Source organism: Pteropus medius, unplaced genomic scaffold (assembly GCF_902729225.1).
Source record: "Pteropus medius unplaced genomic scaffold, Ma_sr-lr_union100, whole genome shotgun sequence".
In the NCBI taxonomy this organism is placed as follows: domain Eukaryota; kingdom Metazoa; phylum Chordata; class Mammalia; order Chiroptera; family Pteropodidae; genus Pteropus; species Pteropus medius.
Genome location: NW_024356249.1, coordinates 7,671,642 through 7,692,251, shown reverse-complemented (window position 1 = coordinate 7,692,251; position 20,610 = coordinate 7,671,642). Strand labels below are relative to the sequence as shown.

Genomic DNA, 20,610 nt, shown 5'->3' with positions numbered 1-20,610 from the left:
GATGAAGTTAGTCCCTGATGGCAAAGAAAGTTCTAGCGAGTTCTTCCTCCCATCTAACTGTTGGATGAGGAGGAGGTCTCTGCTCTTTCTGCTGGGCTTTGAGAACAGGGAGATGGGTCCCTGCTTGGGGACACAGGTGAGCTCTCTTATCCATCTGAAGGGAACAAGAGGCTGGGCAAAGAAACTTCCGGTCCCCTTGGAAGGCATGGGGGGTGGGCAGATGTCTTCTCAATGAGGCTCTGGCCCTGTTGATGGGGGTCGAGCTTTCCTTTCCCGTCTGCACATAAAGTGAAGGGTCACTGGGGTCGAGCAGGCACCGGCGTCTCTTCCTCTTGACAGATCCATAATTAGAAGGAGACAGAGCTTTCAAAGAGGAGTGTTTGGCTCCAGGCACATCCTTGTCAGCCTGTCAAGCAGAAGCCTGTTCTCCATGAGCTATTTTGAGCCACCTTCTCAGCTGCATCCCTGATCCTCTTGGCCCATGTAACTCCCCTCCCCACCAAGTCTCTCCATCATGACATCACTGGGGCTCATAGGTTTGGGGGAGGGCTGGACAAAAGGAGCATTTTGTGCAAGATGCTTGAGGGCAGCCGCATGGGGGGTGCTGCCTAACCCTGCTCCCCATCTCCTACCTCTCGTCCAGTGGCTGTGGGCAAGGGCCAGGGGGCATGGGGTCTCGACTCTGGGAGAGATTAGTACCAGAAACCAACGCATTCGAGAAAGTCCTTGCCTCAGAAAAAGTAAAGCGTCAAAAATTGCTTGGAGAGAATATCATGGTCGCCCAACTGAGATAAGGAACGAGAGAGGGTGTGTTCCCTGCCCAGCTCTGCCCCACAGAATTCCTGAGGATTGGAGAAAGCCGGGCAGCATCCCAGAAGGCTACGAACTATCCAGACGTGCCCAGCGCCATGCCAGCTGGAGGAACACCTCAGAAAAGAGCGGTTCTCTTCCTCAGCCCCGAGGGGAAACCCCAGGAGTCAGCTTGTAGGAGATGGCCATTATGTTTCCAGGTATCTGTCATGCATATCTCACAGGCACTGGTTCCCGCTGTCCTGCTCACGCCACACCTACCAACCGGAGCCTCCACAGCTCACTCAAGACCGAGGCCCATACAGAGGCCCTTCGCACTGCCCTCCTGGCACTTTCTCTGCAAGCTGGGGGATGAGAGGGGACCCTCAGGCTGCACCGGGTGGGGGCGGGCTGACCAGAGAGGGCAGGCGTCTAGAAGGGGAGGCGGGTGTGTCTTGGGCACCAGCCGGGAGTCTGCCGGGTGGAATAACGGACGTGTGGATAAATAGAGCGCTTCGTCCTCTAGCTGCACTCTCAGCACCTAATTTGGGAGAGGGACAGCCATGCTCCCGCTTTCAGGATAGCAAAGCCCTCCGTCTCCGCGTCCACCTGAGAGGGAGGACTCCCGATGACTGCGGTGGAGGACACAGCCCTCAGCGGGGAAGGACGCCCTTCCTCTGGGTTTAGTCCTTGTCTCCCCCGCCCCCCGGGGATGGCCTGTGTAGGGACACTCGCAGTCTCTCCTGGGCCACCAACTGCCCATGCTGACTCAGTGAGGGGGGTCAGTATGGCTCAGAACCGGGGCTCCCCATGAATACCTAACCGACTGTCTGGAATTAGCTGTGCGAGCTGCCGCGGGTAATAGTAACGAGAATTACTGCTGCCGTGTTTCAGGTCATGTTCACGGCAACTCTAGGAGGCAGAGGCGATCTCTGCAGATACGGAGAGGTTGTCTTTACCCAAGACCCAGCCGTGAAGGATGCCACACCTGGCCAGAGAGATTGCAGGGTCAAGTGTCCAGGGTAAGCTCGGTTTGATTTCTCCAAGGCTTTGATTCTCAAATTGGTTCCTGAGCCAGCGGCATCAACATCACTTGGTTTATTCACAATGCAAATTCTCAGAACTTGCTCCAGACCAGAATCAGAAACTCTGCAGCTGGCACAAGCCGTGGTGTTGTAACAAGCCCTGCGGGTGATTTGGATACACACACGAGTTGGGGAACTTTTACTCACAGGACACCTTATCGCCAGCCCACACTAAACACCTCTAGGCAGGGTCTAAACCCCACACTTTGCTGCAGGTAGGGTCTGTCCAGCTCCAACCTCACCTTTCTAATACTCACTCCAAACCCTTGGGGTCGCTCTGATTTTTGGGAAAATCACCGTCATCATTCCCCCACCCAGGCCCGACTCTGACCCCCGTGCATTTTTATGTCTTTTATGTGTATTACCCTTTTTCACAAGAAGATGGTTGTGCCCCCACAAGACCCTCTCTACCCAAGGGTACTCAGTCTCGTGCCTGCCTGTCTCCAAAGTTGGCCCCGTGCCCCAGGGATCCAGTGACTGTCACACACTGTCTTGACAGAAACCAGAGAGAATCGATTAAGCACAAGCCTTCGATGCGGCAGCATTGCCCAAGAGCCCGGAGCCAATTCCAGCTGCTTTTCCTTGTTTGCATCACGGGCTTCCAGCTCCATCGGTTGTTTTTAATTACCGAAATAATAACAGTTCAAAGCACCAGCCGTTCTCAAGGGACCATGGGACACGGAAATACAAATGGGTTGGCTCCTGGCCTCTGGGTGCACTCTGGAAATTTGGCAATACAGACGGAGGAGTGGGACCCTACCCAGGAACCAGGGTTCCCAGGTTCTAGTCCTGCTGCCCCTGAATCCTTATTCAGTCACCTTGACCCAGTTGCTCTGAGCCTGTGATGAAGATTTTCTGTTTACAAAATAGAGTAGATTCCATCATTCATTCGACAGATCTTTTTTGAGCTTACAGGAAGCCAGGCGCTGTGCTAGGCATGGGGTAAAAAAAAAAAAAAAAAAAATATATATATATATATATGTGTATATATATATATGTATGTATATACATATATATATGTGTATATATATGTATGTATATGTATGTATATACATATATATATACACATATATATATATATGAAACATAACGCTTTTGAGGGGTGCTTTGCATTGGGAGTTGAGGGATATGGCTGAAATCTAGAAAGTACTATGTGTGCTTGGGGAGGTGAGGGGAGGAGTCAGAGAGCAGATTTCCCTGAGCTGATTCCTAAGTAATGAGTGGGCATTCTGCAGATAGAAAAGAGAAGGAACAGCTTAGTTTAAAAAATAGCACGTGTTAAAACTAGACGTGGCAAGGACCTGCTGTTTGGGTGACAGCGAGGTTGGCCACCTCCCATCAGGGGGCCTCTGGGACGCAAGCAGGGGTTTAACTGACTGTCTCACAGTGGCAAGAGTAACCACCAGAATGAAGCTTTCACGCTTTTCCAGTACTCACCACCCAGAGTGAAATATAACCCTCTTACCAATGAATGATTCAGAGGGGACAGGAACAGAGAAAAGGCGAGAAAGGTCCTCAGTCTTTAAAAATAAAATGCGCCTTCTGCCCTGTAGCAGAAGTACTTCTTTACAGCACACTTTAAAATGAGAAAACGTAAAGACCTTGGTAAGCCAGGGTCCCACCAAGGACTCCTTCCAATTCCACATGGTACCCATGTTTGGCTGTGGGGAGGTGAGGGGCTCCAATTGAACTCCTTAGGTGAATGACATGGGGGTCTGGGGGCCAAGGGCCTGAGCTGAGCTGTGGATTTGATCTGAGTCATAAGTCGATTGAGCTCACAAGGATAGACATGTCCATGGTCACACTCCAAGAGCGTGAAGTAGCACCAACCCTGGCGGTCCTCCTGCAAAAGTGACCTGGTCCACCAGGCTTCCCAGCTCATCACAAACGCAGCCTAAGACGCCTGTCATATGGAGCTGCAGGTAGTGCTTAAGAGCATAAGAAAACATTTTTAAATAAAGGGGAAGGGCAACCAAGGGCAGCGACAGACAGAGCAAAGCTGCTTCTTTCACTGCGACCCCCAAGTCACCTTTGACTTCCAAATTGCTGCCTGGGGCTCAGGATCTGTCAGTCACTTCCCAAGGTTCCAGACTCCACTCATGTCCAAACAGAGCGGAGGTTGGGGTGGGCCAGATTGGGGAGGGGACCAACCTGCAGTCCAACAACTCCTTGGCCACGCCAATGAGAAGCTTTGTCCTGCATCACCTCGCTGCATAATAACAGCAGGAATTAATACAACCACAAATTAACAGCACAGGAGAGCAATCAAGAAGCAGAGATGCATTCTTAATGGGCTCAGCCGAGAGAGAAAAGATGGATATGGGAGCCTCTCCTGGCCCCAGTCCCTGAACCTGCCAACCGGGGCTAGGGGAGGAGCCACCCTCCCCTCACCCCCCCACACACACACACACACACACACACACACACACACACACACCTCACCTTGCCAAGGACAGAGTGCTTGCCTCTGCCAAGGGTCATCGAGGCCTGTAACCTCCCTCACTGCTCCCTGCCTTCACCCCCTTCTGCTCAGAGTCACATCCCTGGATGTCACAAGATGCACTGATCTGCTGCTCAGGGACCCGGGCCATCCATGTCTGAGCCTTGCACACAACACTCCCCAGCAAAGGTGAGAGCATTCCTCGCAATTGCCTTTCCCAGATCCTGTGGTTATGGAGAGTTGTCAGGAGCAATTTTCTATTAGAGCCGAGTGAATTGCTCACTCAGCCATTAAATCTAATAATAACAATGATAGAAGTAATAACCTCAAGTTTACAGTATCTCTCTCATCATAATAATGCCTGGCCATTGCTCTCAGGCTTTCCGTCCATGCCTCCCCTTCAGGGGTCTCAAAGCACCAGCTCGCCATCACACCTGCTCAGGCACCAATGTTGGAAGAGGGGTGGCAGAACCAGGAGCTGGCCTGCTTGCCTCAAGCCTTGGGTGTGCTGCCTGAATGGCAGTGAGGGTCCCAGGGGGTCAGGGCTGTTGATCCTGGTCTCCCCTTTCTCCAGAAGGAGCAGTGCCCCAGGAACCAGCAGTGACAGTTGAGGATCTGGGGGGAGAGTGGAAGGAATACTTGGGTGTCGAGAACTGGATTCTAGACCCCTGCTCAGCCACAAACTTCTGAGCGACCTTGGGCAAGGCAATGAACTTCAACGGGCAATGTGTATAGCTTCTCTGTAAATATACATAAGTGATTTCAAATTCCCTTCAAGCACCCACATCTTATTAACAATGAGTTAACGGTTAATTAAGCGGACACTCCAAAAGCCTCTGGAATGCTGACTCTCCTTCCGCCTTCATGCCTATGAAAGGAGTGTGAGGAAACCACATGTCCACCTTGGGTGTGGAAAAGATGTCACAGTGTTTTGCACATAACGCCTGAGACCTTCAGGCCAGGGAATGGACGACCTTTTTGCTTAAGCTGAAACTCGGGCTGACATGGTGCGTGGGACCTAGCCTTTTCCTGTTCCGTTCCTGGGAGCATAGTCTGCTCTGAAATCCTGCGGCTTCTCTCCTCGGCACCCCCAGCCCCTGTCCTCTGTGACCCCTGGCCTTTGCGGCTGTGTTTGGAAGCAAGAGCATCTCCATCCCAATCTTGTTGAACCTGTGCAGGGGCCTCGTCCAAAGGCAGCTGTGATGACGTCAGGAAGGGAAGTCATCCATGGCAAAGGTGACTGGTTCTTATCTGAGGAGCTGGGATTTGGAATCCCTCAGTGGGATAACTTAATCAAGGATTATTACATGACAGGGGGTCAAATTTCTGTAACCAAGTAAGAGAAATGGCGCCAACGAGTGTTCAGACCTGGATGGGACAGAAGTACCTGCAGGAAGTGAGGGGCGTTCACGGAATCAGGATGAGCTGAACGGCAAAGGCGGGGCATCTCCTCCAGCGGGAACCTTTGCAGACAGAGAGGTTCTCATGGGCCCAGGGAGCTTGCAGGGGGCGGCGCTGGGCTAGCATTGCCTTTCCCTAGCTTTCTCTTTGAGACTTACAGTCAGGAACATGCTGCCACCCAGGACACATGTGCTCATAGACAACTGAAGGAAAAGTTCCATTTATATGTGACGTGCATTCTGATCTTTTCTCATTTAAAAAAATAGAACACTGGTTACGACCCACTAAATTGCTTCCAGGACACATTAATGTGTCTCACGCCACAATTTAAAAGTCATTGGATTCGATGATCTCAAAAGGACATTACCGGTTTCCAATGTTGTGGTTTAAAACCAGGCAGGACAGATGTCCTGCTCAGCTACTTGTTCCCACATGACAGCCTTCCCTGGGCATGGCTGGCCGGGAGGTTGTGGGGAGGGGTCTCCACCACCAGCTTGTTACCGGGACTCCAGGCCTGATGCTAACTAGACAACATGTGTGCAGAGCGATGATGGGCTCCCCCAGATCCTCCCTGTCCTGCACCTGCTCCCAGCCCAGGGCTGGTGCTCTCCTGGATCCTCAGCACGGAGGAAGGAGAGGGAAGCTGGGAGGTGGGAAGCTAGCAACAAGCACCAGGCAACCGCGGGGTAACCGAGCAAAGGCGAGTGTCAGGGGAAGCTGCATGAGGAGAGGCGTCGGGGTCCCCCTCCCCAACTCCTCCATGGCTCCTGCTGCTAACAGCCCCACTGGGACAGCAGGTGTGGCTGGAACAGCACAGGCTGCCTGATTGTGCCTGGGACTCAGCTGCCGGAGGACCATGGCCACTGTGGGGGTCTGCAAGGAGGCCTGGGGGGCGGAAATGCCGAGAGGTGAGAGTCAGGCTTGGGGGGCTTGACTGTCCGGGAGAGATCAGGTAGGAGGGAGCATCTCTCCACTTCAGTGAGAGGAATCAGCACAGCGAGCCGCTTCCCAGGGACCCTGTGGGGACATGCTTGTGAGACACCATCCAAAACTTTGCCACCGTCGGCACCTTGTCTCTTAAGTGCTGACAGTGGCACCTTTCAGCAGGACCCGTTGTTGGACCGGCACAGGACTCATGCCACTGTCAGCCCCTCTGTCCTTCCCCTTTCTTCCACACTGAGAGAACTTCACTCCCTCTCCGGGGTCCTGGAAGATCTAATTCTTCCCCGTTTATAAGGTGCTTTGGACATAGCCGTCTTTTGTACATGTATTTAGCCACTATTGCTCCACTAATGAAATGCATTCGAATATTGTGATAATTTTATAACATCTGTAAATATTTTACGCTATGTAACATCTCTTTAATGGAATTCTGAGGCTCGGCGGAAAATATTTCCGTGGCAGAGAATGGAAAGCAGTCTTTTTATTTCTTTTTAAAGCCCAGAGAACAGTCTCAGTGATTCTATGTAAAAACAGGTAGATCTTTTGCTATGAATTGTTCCCTGGTGTTTTATGAGATTTGTGCTTACTTTAGAAAGTGATACCTTCGATTCTGTGGCCTGACTGCGAACAATGAGAAAATCAGGATTTAGGGACCACTCATTATATTAGGGCCAGAATCGGGTTTGGACTTTATTAAACCTGATGAGTAGCATTGGTTGGGAGGGGGGAGGCTGAATCCCTTCTCCATCCATGTAGAGATGTTGGACTAGAGGAGAAATAATCTTCCTGATATTCTTCATACCCATCCCTTCAGACTCACTGTGCATGGGACATCAGTCTTGAATGGGGATATGATGGGTGGCTCTTATTAGAGTCTAATTTTCCAAGTATAAGATAAAACAGATTACGAAACACTGTAATAAAAAAATGCAGTACCGTCCATCATTTTTGTTGTTCTATTTACCCAGTTTTTCTATTAACCAGAATGCCTACACATTTACATCGGCAGGTCAATGTTTGGGGAGATTACTCTAAGTACTGTAAAAGTCTTAGAATTATTTAATTTTAAATAATTCTTAAAAATACATTATATTCAGCATAGTTTTATTGTGAAGACAAACAGGTTGCTTTTTAGTCTTTTGAAAATCCATCACCCCTTGCCCCAAATCTGTGCTTCAGTGGCTCACAATACTTATTCCCTAAGCGGGGTCCTCATAAACGAGAGTTCTCTCCAGCATTCTTCACAGTGACCATGAGTTTTATCAGAAGTTAGGACTGGAAACGATAAACAATAAGAATATTTTGAGTCTGAAGGGAGAACACTAAATAACTAGTGTTCCCATTTTCTATAATCAGGGGGTTGGTTTAGTGACTGTTGCTATCGCCAAAATCTAATTATTCTATGATGCTATGACTCACTCAGGAGCCTCCTCCGGCGGACATACATTCCCAAGTCCCACCCTCCTCTCCTCACTGCCCCAAAGCATTTAATTCTTCTTAAATGAGTCAGCTTTGTTGGGTGGTTTACAAACGCTTTCATTCTGGGGCTTCCTGAGCCAAAATAGAAAGTTTTTTCTTGTCTTTTCTTTTTTTTTTTTTTTTTCTTAAGCGTTAAAGCCTATATTAAATTGATGAGTCCTGACATTATCCATGTAATGATGAGTTTCAACTCAGGAAAACAAAGATATCATTGTTTGTCCTCTCGCCCAGACCATCAGAGAACATGAACTTGTGGCATCTCAATGCTCTCAGAGCTCTTATAAGGCAGAACGGGGCAAGGAAGCTGCCAGAAAACAAGCTCCCAATGATGAGATACTAATTAATGGAGGAATAAAAGCTGGCCCAAGCATCTGAATTTGTAAGTCTTCGCTCTATCTGTTTAGTCGCCTTCTCTCAAGACTTTTTTCGCATTCCGGGAGGGGAGCAGGGGCTTCCTGGTGGCACGTTCCACCCAGCACATGCCGCTTGGCAAGACCAGTGGGACTTGCTGGGCTCCTGTCTGCTGAGAATGAAGGAGCCACCACTCGAGAGATAACAGCCTCCCAGCCCGGGGAACAAGATGCCAGGCCTTGGAGGAATGATAGCAGGACTGACATATTCTTTGTCATCTGCTTGCCCTACCATTGGTGGCAGGATCCAAGGACCCAGCTGAGAAGAATAACAAGGAAAGCCATGTTCTTGTGGAAATAGCTTCTGCTATCCAAGTATTCTAGTCCACCAACTCTGTTTCAGATTTAAGATTTAATTAGCTTCATTAGTAGCATAAATAAGAATGCTAATAGCTTTGCCTCACTCAGAGTGACTGGCGGCACACCTCCCAACGAGCTCACGGGTTTCAGTCACGCTCAGGCCCAAGCTATTCAACATGGAATCGATCCAGACAACATCGGTTTTTGTTGTGGATTTTCCAGAATCGTCCTTTCAAAGTTCTCAGATCGTATGTCCTGATTTGGGGGTTCAAAAATCATGGGTGCTATTATTTGTGTATTCTTAATCCCTTCCCACTGGGTACTCAGTCTGATCTAAAAACCCCAGCTGCTCTGACTTCCTCTCGCCCCCAGAGATATTCTGGAACAGGCGAAAAAGCGAGAAGAGGAAGGAACCCTCACTGAGCACCTACTATGTTCCAGGTGCTCGCCTCCCAGGAACCTCAGAGGGTGGACGTTACCATCCCCCACTTTAGAGATGAAGAAATCGAGGTCAGAGACGAAGGAGCTGTTGACGAAGCTGGGAACCGAGCATAGAACATTCGGACCACACTGCTCTCTTCACCAAAACATGCTGCTTTTCAGCAAAACGGTTGAGCGCCTGGTTGTTTTCTTGTTATTCTGTAATGTTCCTCTCGGATTCTCTGACCAAAATATATACTCGGGGAGGGCAGGAGCAGCCAAGCCTCTGCTGACTAATTAAGTAATTCTTGTAGTTACAAAAGTTAAAAGTCAATTAGAGCAGCCACTCTGCTCCTGTGTGGACCGTTTCTGATCACTGCTAGCTTCCCGCTCTGACTCGCTCCCATCACACCCGGGAAATTTGGGACATGGAGCCAACAAAAGCTGCCTCTCTCAATCCACTCTGCTGTTGTAATAACAAACCATAAAATTAACTAAATTTCACCGCGGTGTAATGTGCAGCATAAAAGCAGTGGCAATGTGTCTGTGGGGCAAGGGAACATTCATTGAAATCAGTTGCTCTTTATTGCATTGCCAACATTCAACGCTTCCTCTCCCATAAAGGCAGGGAGAATGGCACGAGCAAAAATAGAATGGTCACTTGCAAATGTGCTACACATATCTGTCCACATAGGCAGGCATGGGTGACGTGGAAATAAAGATCGACAAGGGCCATGTGTGCCTGTTCACGCACACATACACAGACACGTCCCATGTCTACACATGTCCCCTGGCTGCGGGAGCACACACAATTGTGCACATGAATACCCAAATGCGTGTGCAGAACTACACAGCTGGAACAGGGCACAGATACCCGCGATGTGTGCATTCAAACTCTCTCGACACGTGTGCAAATGGACAGTCGTATGGAGAGGGATGTGTTTCATTCTCTTTTCATATAAATGTCACCAGTAACCACCTGGCAGAATTCAACAATCGACCGCACCCCGGTAGTAGCAAGTTCAGCCCATTTCCAAATAACAAGGTTTAAAAGCTGGAACACTCTTTTCCTGACCTATTGCTAAGAACAAACAGCCAAGGTAGATAGCTTCAATGATTTCCACAGGCTTGGCTTGATTCAAAATGACACAACCAGCGGGATCTGAGGCTCTGCTTAACACATATTTCCAGGCTGGGTAAACGTGCCCTGCTCACTAACAGGGCTTCTCTTGCACTTTGGGAAAAAAAACGGGTGTGTGAGGACAGAAAGCCACTCACAGCAGTCGAGTGAGTCTGCAGCTGAATGACTCTGCCTTTGCACAGTCCACAGAGCCAGGAAGTTCTCCCGACTGTCTGCCCTAAGTCCTTTCTCAAGCAATTAAGTCCATTTCCTCTCATGGTGAGAGAAAACAGCTACTCATAACACTCTTTATGTATATGCTGTACAAACCTATAAATTCACCTCTCAGATGGCAAGGTCCTCTCTGAAATTCACTGACATGTTCATCCTCTACCCGTCTCAGAGTCCCCACTGCATACTGCAGTGAGGGGAAGTTCTGAAGACTTTCAATTTCTGCAAGGACTGCTGGATCCAAGGCTACCGTGCGCCTCGCTAAGAGCGCTGGACTAGGAGTCAGGACAGCTGGTTCCTTGCCAGTTCTGCCGCCGACACAGAAACTTTGATTCAAATTTCTCTTGGCCTCTAAATGAGGCGGCGACACTTTCATAGGTCAGTGAGGCCCCTCTCCAAACTCTATGATCTCAAGATGTTTTGAAATCCACTGGCAAGAGGCAAGTGCCAATCTTGTTTTTATGGAAAACGGCATAAAAAAAGAAAACGAATACCTCTGAGGTTGTCAAAGATAGCCAGCTATTATGTCTGATGAAATGTACTTGGTAAGAAGGTGTTCTCCACACTTTAAGGACAAATTGTCTTAGAAATGCCGCTGGTGCGGTAATTACTCAGATATTTACATATTGATTACCGTCCTCCTCCTCCTTCGCATAACGTAAGGATGTCCTATAGACAGCCAGATAGCCTTCTAGTCTAGCCGCAGAATGTCTAATAATGCTCAGAATTCGACAAATAATTACTTAGTGACCACGCTGTAATTACTGAAGTACGGGGTGTGGTCTGGCTCTGGGGGGACAACACTGAACAAGGCACAGATCTGACCTCAGATAACAACTGTGGGATCTGATGACCCCAACTGTTCACTTCATTCATCTGGCACTTAGGTCTCATTCTCTGGACAAGAAAATAGCCCTTTTCTTCCCCCAGGAAGACAAATGTCTGGGCCCCAACAGCATCCCATGGATGTTGGGCTATCCACATGGCAAATGACGGAAGAAGGATGGCTCACATCTCTGCTGGCAAGATGGCGTGGACCACCCACCACTGTTCTCCAGGGCAAGCCCCTTCAGAGGATGTGATGGCTGAAGAGGAGGAATGGGAGCCTACAGATCCTTCTGCGATGAGACGTAGCTTATTCTGGAATGCTGAGAAGCCCAGGAAAGAGAAGGACTCCACATGGACTCTGTTCTGGTTCAGGTGATTGATTATTCAGTGGTTGATTACCTTGTATTAGGTAAATACAGGGTAAGTGGCATCTTTATCACATTCGGAACAGACAAACTGAGACGCAGTGAAATAAAATGATTAACACCTAGAATCACAGAATGTTAGAGCTGAATCAAATGTCAGACATCTTCTATCTGTCAACCCTTATCCCGTATTTGTAAGTGAAAATTCTGAGGCCACGTATGTGATGAGTTCTCTATTGTTCTATCTCCAAAATGACATGTCCTACCACACCATGCCAGTGAAAAACATACAAAATTAATCTCATGAAATGATCTGTCAACCGAATCCTAAATTTAATATCAATTCTCAGTCGTATACTCCATAGATCAATTTCCCATGAAAAGATTTGTTTAAATAAAACCACTTGGATGTCGTTCCATGATGTAGCGGTTAGCACGCCTGCTTTACATGCAGAAGGTCCTGGGTTCGCGCCCCAGTGGATCCACGGTCCATGGTCTACGGCCATGCCACCCTGAATAAGCCTGATGTCTGATCTTGGAAGCTAAGCAGGGTCGGGCCTGGTTAGTACTTGGATGGGAGACCACCTATGAAGACCAGGTGCTGTAGGCATAAATAATAATAAATAATAAAATAAATAAATAAATAAAACCGCTGAACTAGAGATTCTTTCCATTCTTCCTTTCTCAAATATAGTGTATATAACACATGCAAGGCATTGGTAAAAAAGGAAAAAGTGTTCCATTTTTTGAAAAGTAGCAGTTATGAATGTATTTGCTTACATATAAATAAATAAACCTTAATGACACAATTTTTCTCTCCACCTTCTTCCCCTCCCTGCCACCTTGGATACAATAATTAGAATTGATTAGACTTGAGTTTTTCTTTTCAGGTTGGGGCAGAATACTCAAAGGCCCTCACACTTGGTTTAGATGCCGAATTACGAACAGTGCTGACATTCAAGACTTATTGCAGCAAGACTACAGAAGACTGGATTTTCACTGGAAGCTTCTTTGAAAATATTGACAAGTTCCTCTAAAAGATTCTTAACCGAAAGAACCTAGCATAGAAGTTGAAGCTAACACTGAAGATTTTTTTTCCCACCAAAGACACTGTAACATACATACACATCATATATGATAAATAATACAGACTTGGACTAGAAATACTCAGCTTTCCTGCCTGGCTTTAGCAGGGAAATGACGATAAAGTGGAATTCTGAATGCTGCAGATCTCAAGTGGATTTCTTCACTCTCTAGGTCTTGTCTACTACTTTTACTTTTGACCACACAGTGAGTCTGTGGTAAAGCTAAGTTTGAGAATTCAGTGGCATACACTCAGAGCCCTTAGTGGCCTGGTTGAACTTAAAGGGTTGAGTGTTCAAGGAAAATCATACCACACACTTCTCTCACCCCTCTTAAGTTAAAATTGAATGAAAATGAACTTCATGGACTTGGTTGAAGGGAATTGAGGGGAAGGAGAAGCTAAGATGAAGAACATGCATGAAAAAAAGCAGAGGGCATTGTTGCTAGGCAACCAGCCCCAGTCCACCAGAGAGGGACCACATGTAAATGAGCCTCAAATCGTTCTGAGCATCAGCTGGTGGGTTCTCCAGGCTCTTCTTCACCCTCTGCCTCCCCACCGCTGTCCTCACCACAGATGAGCTATAGATTTACTGTGCCCCAAGGACAGTTCTGCTCTATGGAGAGAAGCAGGAAAGAGAGGCATAAAGAAGAACAGGAGGAAGCCAAAGAGATGGGAAAACACACGAAAGAATCAAGAAATTGAAAACTAAAGATCTCTTCCATAGCATCATTCCTTAATTAGGTCCAGCTTTCTGCCTAGGTTCTTAACTCATTCTGTGGAACTCACAGCAGTGACACACAGACAGCGAGATCCAGTGTTGGAGGAAGTTGTACAACCTTTCGAGAAGCGTGGGATAAGTCTGCGCGAAGGGCAAGGAAGCGGGTTTCTGAGTGTTGCGCGTAAGTTGTTTTTGGAACGTGTCGCATATTTTCTCAGCAGTTTTGCCTCTTTACCTTCACTTCTTAATTCCCCACATGTGGCTCTTTGAAGACAGAGAGTTCATATTGGGTGGGGACTGAGCCCCAGCCGAGACCCCTCCACTGAGACAAGGACCATTAAGAGCTGGGAGGACTCATGTCCTTTAGCGGCACTGAATTATATCTGAGCACAATTGGGCATTTATTTACCAGCACTGAACACATTACTAAGACGAAAAGAAACGATAGCAACGCGAATCTTTCTCCAACTGGGCCTTGGGTCATCCAGCCTTTAACGTACCACGTCTCATCTAATCTGAGGCACCAACTGCATGGTACACTGTAATTTTGTGTACTACTAAGGAAGGAAAAAATGCTGGCAATTAACTAAGACAACACATTGTCGATAGAAGCATTCAGTTCAGAGACGTTGAAATGGGAGGGAAAATGTGTGTCTTGGGGTTATTAAATTACAGAAAAATCTAAATCGCTTAAGATGGCATTCAAGCCCTTCCCAGAATGGCCCCTGTCAACTTTTCCAGCCTCACACCCTGACCCTCCTCCACGGACCAGAGTTTCAGCCAGACTTGGTTCTCCTTTGTCGGCCCACTCGCCCTTTCTTGGTTCTGGGCCTGGGCTGATGTTGCTCTTTTCTCCTAGAAGACAGTCCCTGGCTCCAGCCTCCCCTCTGTGCCTGTGCTGGTCCCCACGCTTCGATTCATCCTCACTTTGGCCCTTACTCTGTCCCTTTGGAGCGCAGTTCTGGGTATTTCAGAGTTTGGTTTTCTCTCTAGGTTATGAGCTCCTTGAGGGAGATAAACTAACCGATAGTTAACATTTATTGAGTTTTCACTCTGTGCCAGATAATATAAGCGTATGCTGCATACATTTCATATGCAAGTGGGTACTAATGTTGTCTAATGAGGGAAATAAGATATAGATATAGCAACTTTGCCAAATTCGCACAGGCTATTGACTAAGTATATTATTGAGTCAAAACGAAATTCAAACCCAGGTCTGGGTGACACCACGGTCCCATTTTTAATCATTCTGGATCTCAGTGGCCTAAGCACCAGCATTACGGGGGGCATGAAGTGAACCTTCAGTAAATGCATGTAACATGAATCGATCCATCTGGATTTTCCCTTTGGTATCGATATGGCTTTGTGGAGACCATTGAGTCTTGCTGTTTCTTATTATTCCTCTTCCCTATAATATCAGAAAAATCATTCCTGTTGTTAGAGAATTTATGATTATAAATAACACAAAGCCTTTAAGACATTACTGAAAACTAAAGAAAAAGGCAACTTGATAAGAATAATAACATTGACTAAATGTATGAATAACAATGTCAATAATAACAATAGAACTCACGAGCCATAGTAATATACTCAGGCAAATAAAGGTTCCGTGAATATAATGAGTTACAAACGGATTCATCTCCACTATAAAATGAGAAGCTTCTGTGATTGTTGTTATTGTTATAAATTAAGCTGGGCTTTAAAATATCATCCTATAGACAACGGTGAGTTTTAATAAATTCGAAAGCACAACCCGAAGCCAGAGTCCTGTTTCTCTGGCTCAGGAATGTTTGTGGATGTAGATGTGAGGCCAGCGTTCCTGCTGGTCACCTCACAGGCCAGCGTGTAGGTGACCTCTGACTTTTGTAAGTTGGCTTAAGGAGAGGGAAGCCTGGTTGAGCCGTGTGTTTCCCTCAGAAGATGTTTATGAGAGGACCGAGGGACACTAGTATCTGGCAGAAGTGTAAGTGACACTATTACCTGGGAAAAGGTAAGGAGAACAGTATTCAAAGTTCTAGGGTTGAAGGTCCATTTAAAAGAGTAAGATTATCTTTAGGTTTAGAAAAACATACTACAAAAAGTAGAAAGAAAGCTACTTTGATATGATAAAAAGTAGACAGAGAAGTCCTTTGTTTAACAAATTTAATTATAGTAAAATCCACATATAAATTGTATTGCCTAACTACTTTTAAGCACACAGTTCAGTAGTATCAAGAGCATTCATATTATTGTGTAACCATTGGCACCATCCATCTCCAGAACTCTGCTTCTTGCAAAACTGAAACTATATCCATTAAACAATAACTCTCTGTTCCTCCCTCCTCCCAGATCCTGGCAGCTACCCTTCTACTGTCTGTCTGGAAAGTCCTTTTTAAATGAACCATTTTATAATCATTATTGCATTGCTCTTTTAGGGAGCTTAAAGTCCTTTGAAAAGGGAAGAGTCATCCTTCCAGAGTCCTCCGACTTTAACGGGAGTCACTGGTGTGAGAACAAGTGGGAAACTGAGGCTTGCCTTAGAACACACGATGGACAGGTGAAGTGCGCAGTTGTCACCCTATTTCCCTCCCACCCAGAACCCCCATAACACCCACTGCCAATGTGACTACGGTGTCTTGTCAAGACAATACGAGTGCAGTTGTCTCCTGGAGGCAAAAGAACAAATTACAGGCCTTCTTCAAAGTGCCTGTCCTTTCACCAGAAATGAGTGCATCTCAACGGCATGCCGTCAATGGGTTACAGGTATGTCAAGATGCAGGTATTTCCCCTGGGGAGGCCATTGTCTGCCCCCTCGTGTAGCCTCAGTGTGCCCCATACAAATGATCACTTCCTATGAGTGCCATGATGGGATGAAGGACTGTTGAAGTACAGATCTTCCCGTTTTACAAGACAAAACGTTCACAAGAACTCTGAGCTCTCTGTGGGGACGGGGAGGCCAGTGCAATAAAGGACTACCTGAGAGTGTCAGCTCCTGATGGGCAAAGACTGTGTGCTCTGCCTACTTTCCTCACTCAGAAACAGTCAGCACGAGCCCCTGCACAGGATGGCTAGGGTCCAGACATGCCCTTTCTCTCAGTGTTCATCTTTAGCTTTCTCCTTCCTCTTCTCTCCTTTATACTATTCCATTATCCACACAGTTGGTTTGATACAGATTCCCAGCAGCTGCTCATCAAAACCTCTTGTATGTCTATCTATCTCTGTCCTCAAAGTGTTGTCATGTCACTTTCTGTATTACAATTTAATTATGTGTTAAGGAAGGGATGAGTTAGAAAGAACTTACTTTTCAATGGAACTAGGGGACAATAATATCTCCAAGGCATGCAGGCACCCTGTGTCTAAAGCCACAGCAATACCCACGACAGTGGGGAAAACCCCTTTCTAATGAGAGAGATGAGGAGCACCGTGGACTTGATGTGCTCTCTGGAGCATCTCACCTCAGCGTTCCCACTGGAAATTTGTACATAATAAATATTTCCTCCACCAGATCAGGTACCAGAAATTCTTAAACATTGATGAAATGAACAACCGGATAAATGCATACTTATATTTGGCTAGATCTTAGATCTTTAGAGTAACCCCTTTGGGGGATGGGTGTAGATGTGAAAGCAGGAAATCCCACTGATAAGCAGAGTGTTTAAACCAATAATCAAGAAAACACAGGCATGAAAGTTTAGACTCTTTAACACACTAAGACCTGTTACTTTGTCTGACTAATGATTAGAGTTCTCAGAACACATACAAATACATGGCATTGGTTAACTAACTTCTCTGCTAAATCCAAATAAATCAACAACTCTAAAAAGCTTAACCTCAGTAAATTAACAGCTCCAAAATGTTTTTTGGATAATGGTGAACTATAATAATTTTTACATCCATAGGTGCTTGTTAAACATGCGTTAAACGTTAACACTTTGTTCTACCCAGTACATTGAGCTCTCTTGTAAAAAGACATGTTATTTCTCATCTATGATTATAACAACTACCTAGTTTGCTATGAATCTCTGTCGAATAAATGAATGACTCTGTCAAGAAGAGCATCTGTCAATCTCATAGGGAAGGAAATGACATAATCCACACTTCCAACGCACATGAGTTCAGGTCAGTCTGCTGCTCTGGGAACTCCATGGAGTTGTGCCTTCTAAGTCTTCTGGGCTCGGCCAGCCAACCCCATTTGGAAACTTCCTTCCAATAACCATGACTACATTATGTCCTGGCAGGGTCTCACGGCCTCCAGTGTCTCGCCCCAAGAGTAACTCTTCTGGCAGTGCCAGAACAGGCCCGGCCTCGCGAAAGAGCCCAGCTGGACCATAAATTGTACGGACAAAGATAAAGACACACATTTTCTCTTGGCTCAAAAGCCTTCGGCATGGCATATTACCCTCCCCTCTTCTAGGCCAGCGGGTGTTTACATGGCTTCCCCTTCCCTCCACTATTTCTCCTCTCCCACCCTGTCCCTTTCTCCTCTTCCCCCATCTGCTACACGAGCCAAAATGTTCCTATAATTCCTGGTCACTGGAGCTGCATATCATTTCGGAGCTGGTACAGCAGGCTATTTGTTGGGATGACCTTGAAATGACCCTCTCTCTGGGTCTGAGTCTCAGTGCTGGTTTAACCTTATTCCCACAGACAGCTGTGGGCTGATGAAAAGCACTCAAGTTGAAGTCAGCAGTCCAGACACTGCTGCTTGCTACCTGGGTGACTCTGGGCAAGTTATTTGATCTCTCTGAACCTTAGAAAATAACGCTAACCTCACAGGATGGTTGCAAGCACCAAATGAGATAACTCATAGCTTTAATTAAACTTAATACTTCCAGCATGCCTTGAAGGTTATAAAGTATCTTTACATCTTTGGATCGCCTAGAGAGGAGGCAGGTAGGCATTTTAACTCAGTATTTTTAGGGAAAAAAAATTAAAAACCAAAGTTCAAAAATATTTTGTGAGTTAGTCAAGTCGGTAATAGAAGAGGCAGGATGAAAATCCAGGTTGTCAGGTTTCCCAGCCAGTGCTAAATCCACCCCGCTCTCTGTAAAGCAAGTCCCGTGACTAGAAATTTTGTGGTAGGCCTGTCTTCTACACATGCCAGAATGTCCACACTGAAATCAAGAAACCTAGATTGTCTTCCACTTTTGGCCACTAGATTTCAACCTGTTTAATTTCTTGGACTCTCTGGGAAGACATGGCATCCTTCATTTACACTTTGTGCCTCAGTTTCCCTCCTCTGTCCACTGCAGCAAAAGCAAGTGCCTCTTCCCTATTGAAAGTGGTTAGGAGAATGTAAGGCACTGACTAAAGTCCTTCGAGATGCTCAGAGATCAGTTCTGGATGAATTCATACACACACACACACACACACACACACACACACACAGACTTTTCTAGAAATTTGAACCAGTCTAAGCTCTTGGAAGAAGTGCCCTTGCAGAGGTTCAGAGATATTATTGATGAGCTGTCTATGTGGGGCCTTGAGTAAAATGGTGAGGAATTTTTGATGGCAATATCAATAGGTGGTGAGATTTGCTCAGCAGTAGGAAGATGACATTAAATGAAGAGTCAGAGGAAGAAATAAAATCGCATCCCTCTGTGCCCTTGGAGACTATGATAAAATATAAATAACATGGACCTGATTCTACTTTTTTTTTTTTTTCTGATTGCCACTTGGGATAATTAACTAACACAACAAACCAAATAGAAAACTTCGTGGGTTCTTTGGAAACCTCCTCGCCCCTATCCTGATGAAATGACTTGGGTTAGGTAGCATCAAAACACTCAAAGAAGGGGAAAGAGAGGGCAAAGCTAGATCTTTCTTTTCTATCCCAGAAAGGCTGCTGGGAAGAGCTCAAGGGCCGAAGCAGGGAAGGAAGCTGGGATGCGTCTCCATGACAACCACCCAGGCCCAAGGCCAGTTTCATCACCTGGAAACTAAGCTAGACGTGAACAGGGTATCTGTCGGGAAGTTCAGATTCTCCTAAGCATGAGCCCTTTTGCATGTGTGCATGTGTTTGTGGGTGAGTGTATGTGGTGGTTCGGGGGGGAAGGGGAACATAAAAATCAAGAAAAGGACTAGGAAACTGACGAAATCAGTGCCAGCTAAGTGAACAGGTACTTCTGGGAAAGAGTTGTTGCTGCCCGTGAAAGAGCCATCCAAGATGTCCAGGCAGGAAATGCAGGGTTGATCAAAGAAAGAGAGGCAGTCTCAAGGTGTCCTGTTGAACCGTCACCCAGGGGGACGGGCGACGTGTGTTTGTAGAAGAGTCTGTGGGGAAGGCAGTTGTCAAGATCACAGCGAGCTGCACAGCCCAGACCCCATGCCGAACCCTAACTCTTGAGCAAGTGCTATCCTTGTCCCTGAGACTGGCTTTGCTTTATCCTTCCTCCCTTTTCCAGTCTTTCCAGATGGGATTTGACCCCCTGAGGCACTGCGATGCTATCGGATTTCCCCTGCAAAGAAGCATGGGCGCGAGACAGCCGGACACCATGATTTCAGTGTCTTCTGAGGCATGGCTCTTCTGAGGCAGATGTGGGAGAAAGAATGAAAGGGAAGGAGGTGGGAGTTTCACTTGCCCTGCAGTTTTTCCTTTGGTTGATGCTGGAGAAGTGATTCATGGGGCAGGAGGCATCGGATACAAACCGGCCCTTCTCTCCCACCTGCATCTAACTCAGCTGGAGAGATGAGGGAGGGTGAGCCACACGGCCTGGGTTCAAACCCTGGCACCGACACTTACTGTTTAACCTTACCCAGATAACCTCTTGGCCATAGTTTCCAAATCCTTAAAAACAATAACAATACCCACATTGGCCTAAGATGGTGCTAGCAGCTCCGCTAGCACCGGCTGACAAATCCATGCGTGTGAGAGCGAGTGGTGAGGGGACGCCTGCCTATTTTCTCATTCAAATGTTCCAGCTCGGTTCTCCAACCTTTTCCACAACATGATACATGCAGAAAAGTCATATTTGTAGCATATGCTGAGGTAAGCTGGGAGTCACAGAGGCGAGCGGAGG

General features: G+C 46.8%; 1 protein-coding gene and 1 pseudogene across 3 annotated transcripts in view; one reads left to right on the top strand and one right to left on the bottom strand.

Annotated features, from left to right (window-relative positions):
• The window catches only part of PLXNA4 (plexin A4), a 418,364-nt gene that overhangs the window by 179,832 nt on the left and 217,922 nt on the right, over window positions 1-20,610 (bottom strand). The window contains exon 4 of one of the 3 annotated variants that reach the window (XM_039861057.1): window positions 1,915-1,974. The exons of the other annotated variants lie outside the window; for them this stretch is intronic. Coding sequence (XP_039716991.1) covers window positions 1,930-1,974 — 45 coding nt within the window. The 3' untranslated portion in view covers window positions 1,915-1,929. Of the gene's footprint in view, window positions 1-1,914; window positions 1,975-20,610 lie in introns of those variants that run through there. 3 annotated transcript variants of the gene reach the window in all.
• On the top strand, window positions 12,305-12,420 carry LOC120601316 (uncharacterized; annotated as a pseudogene).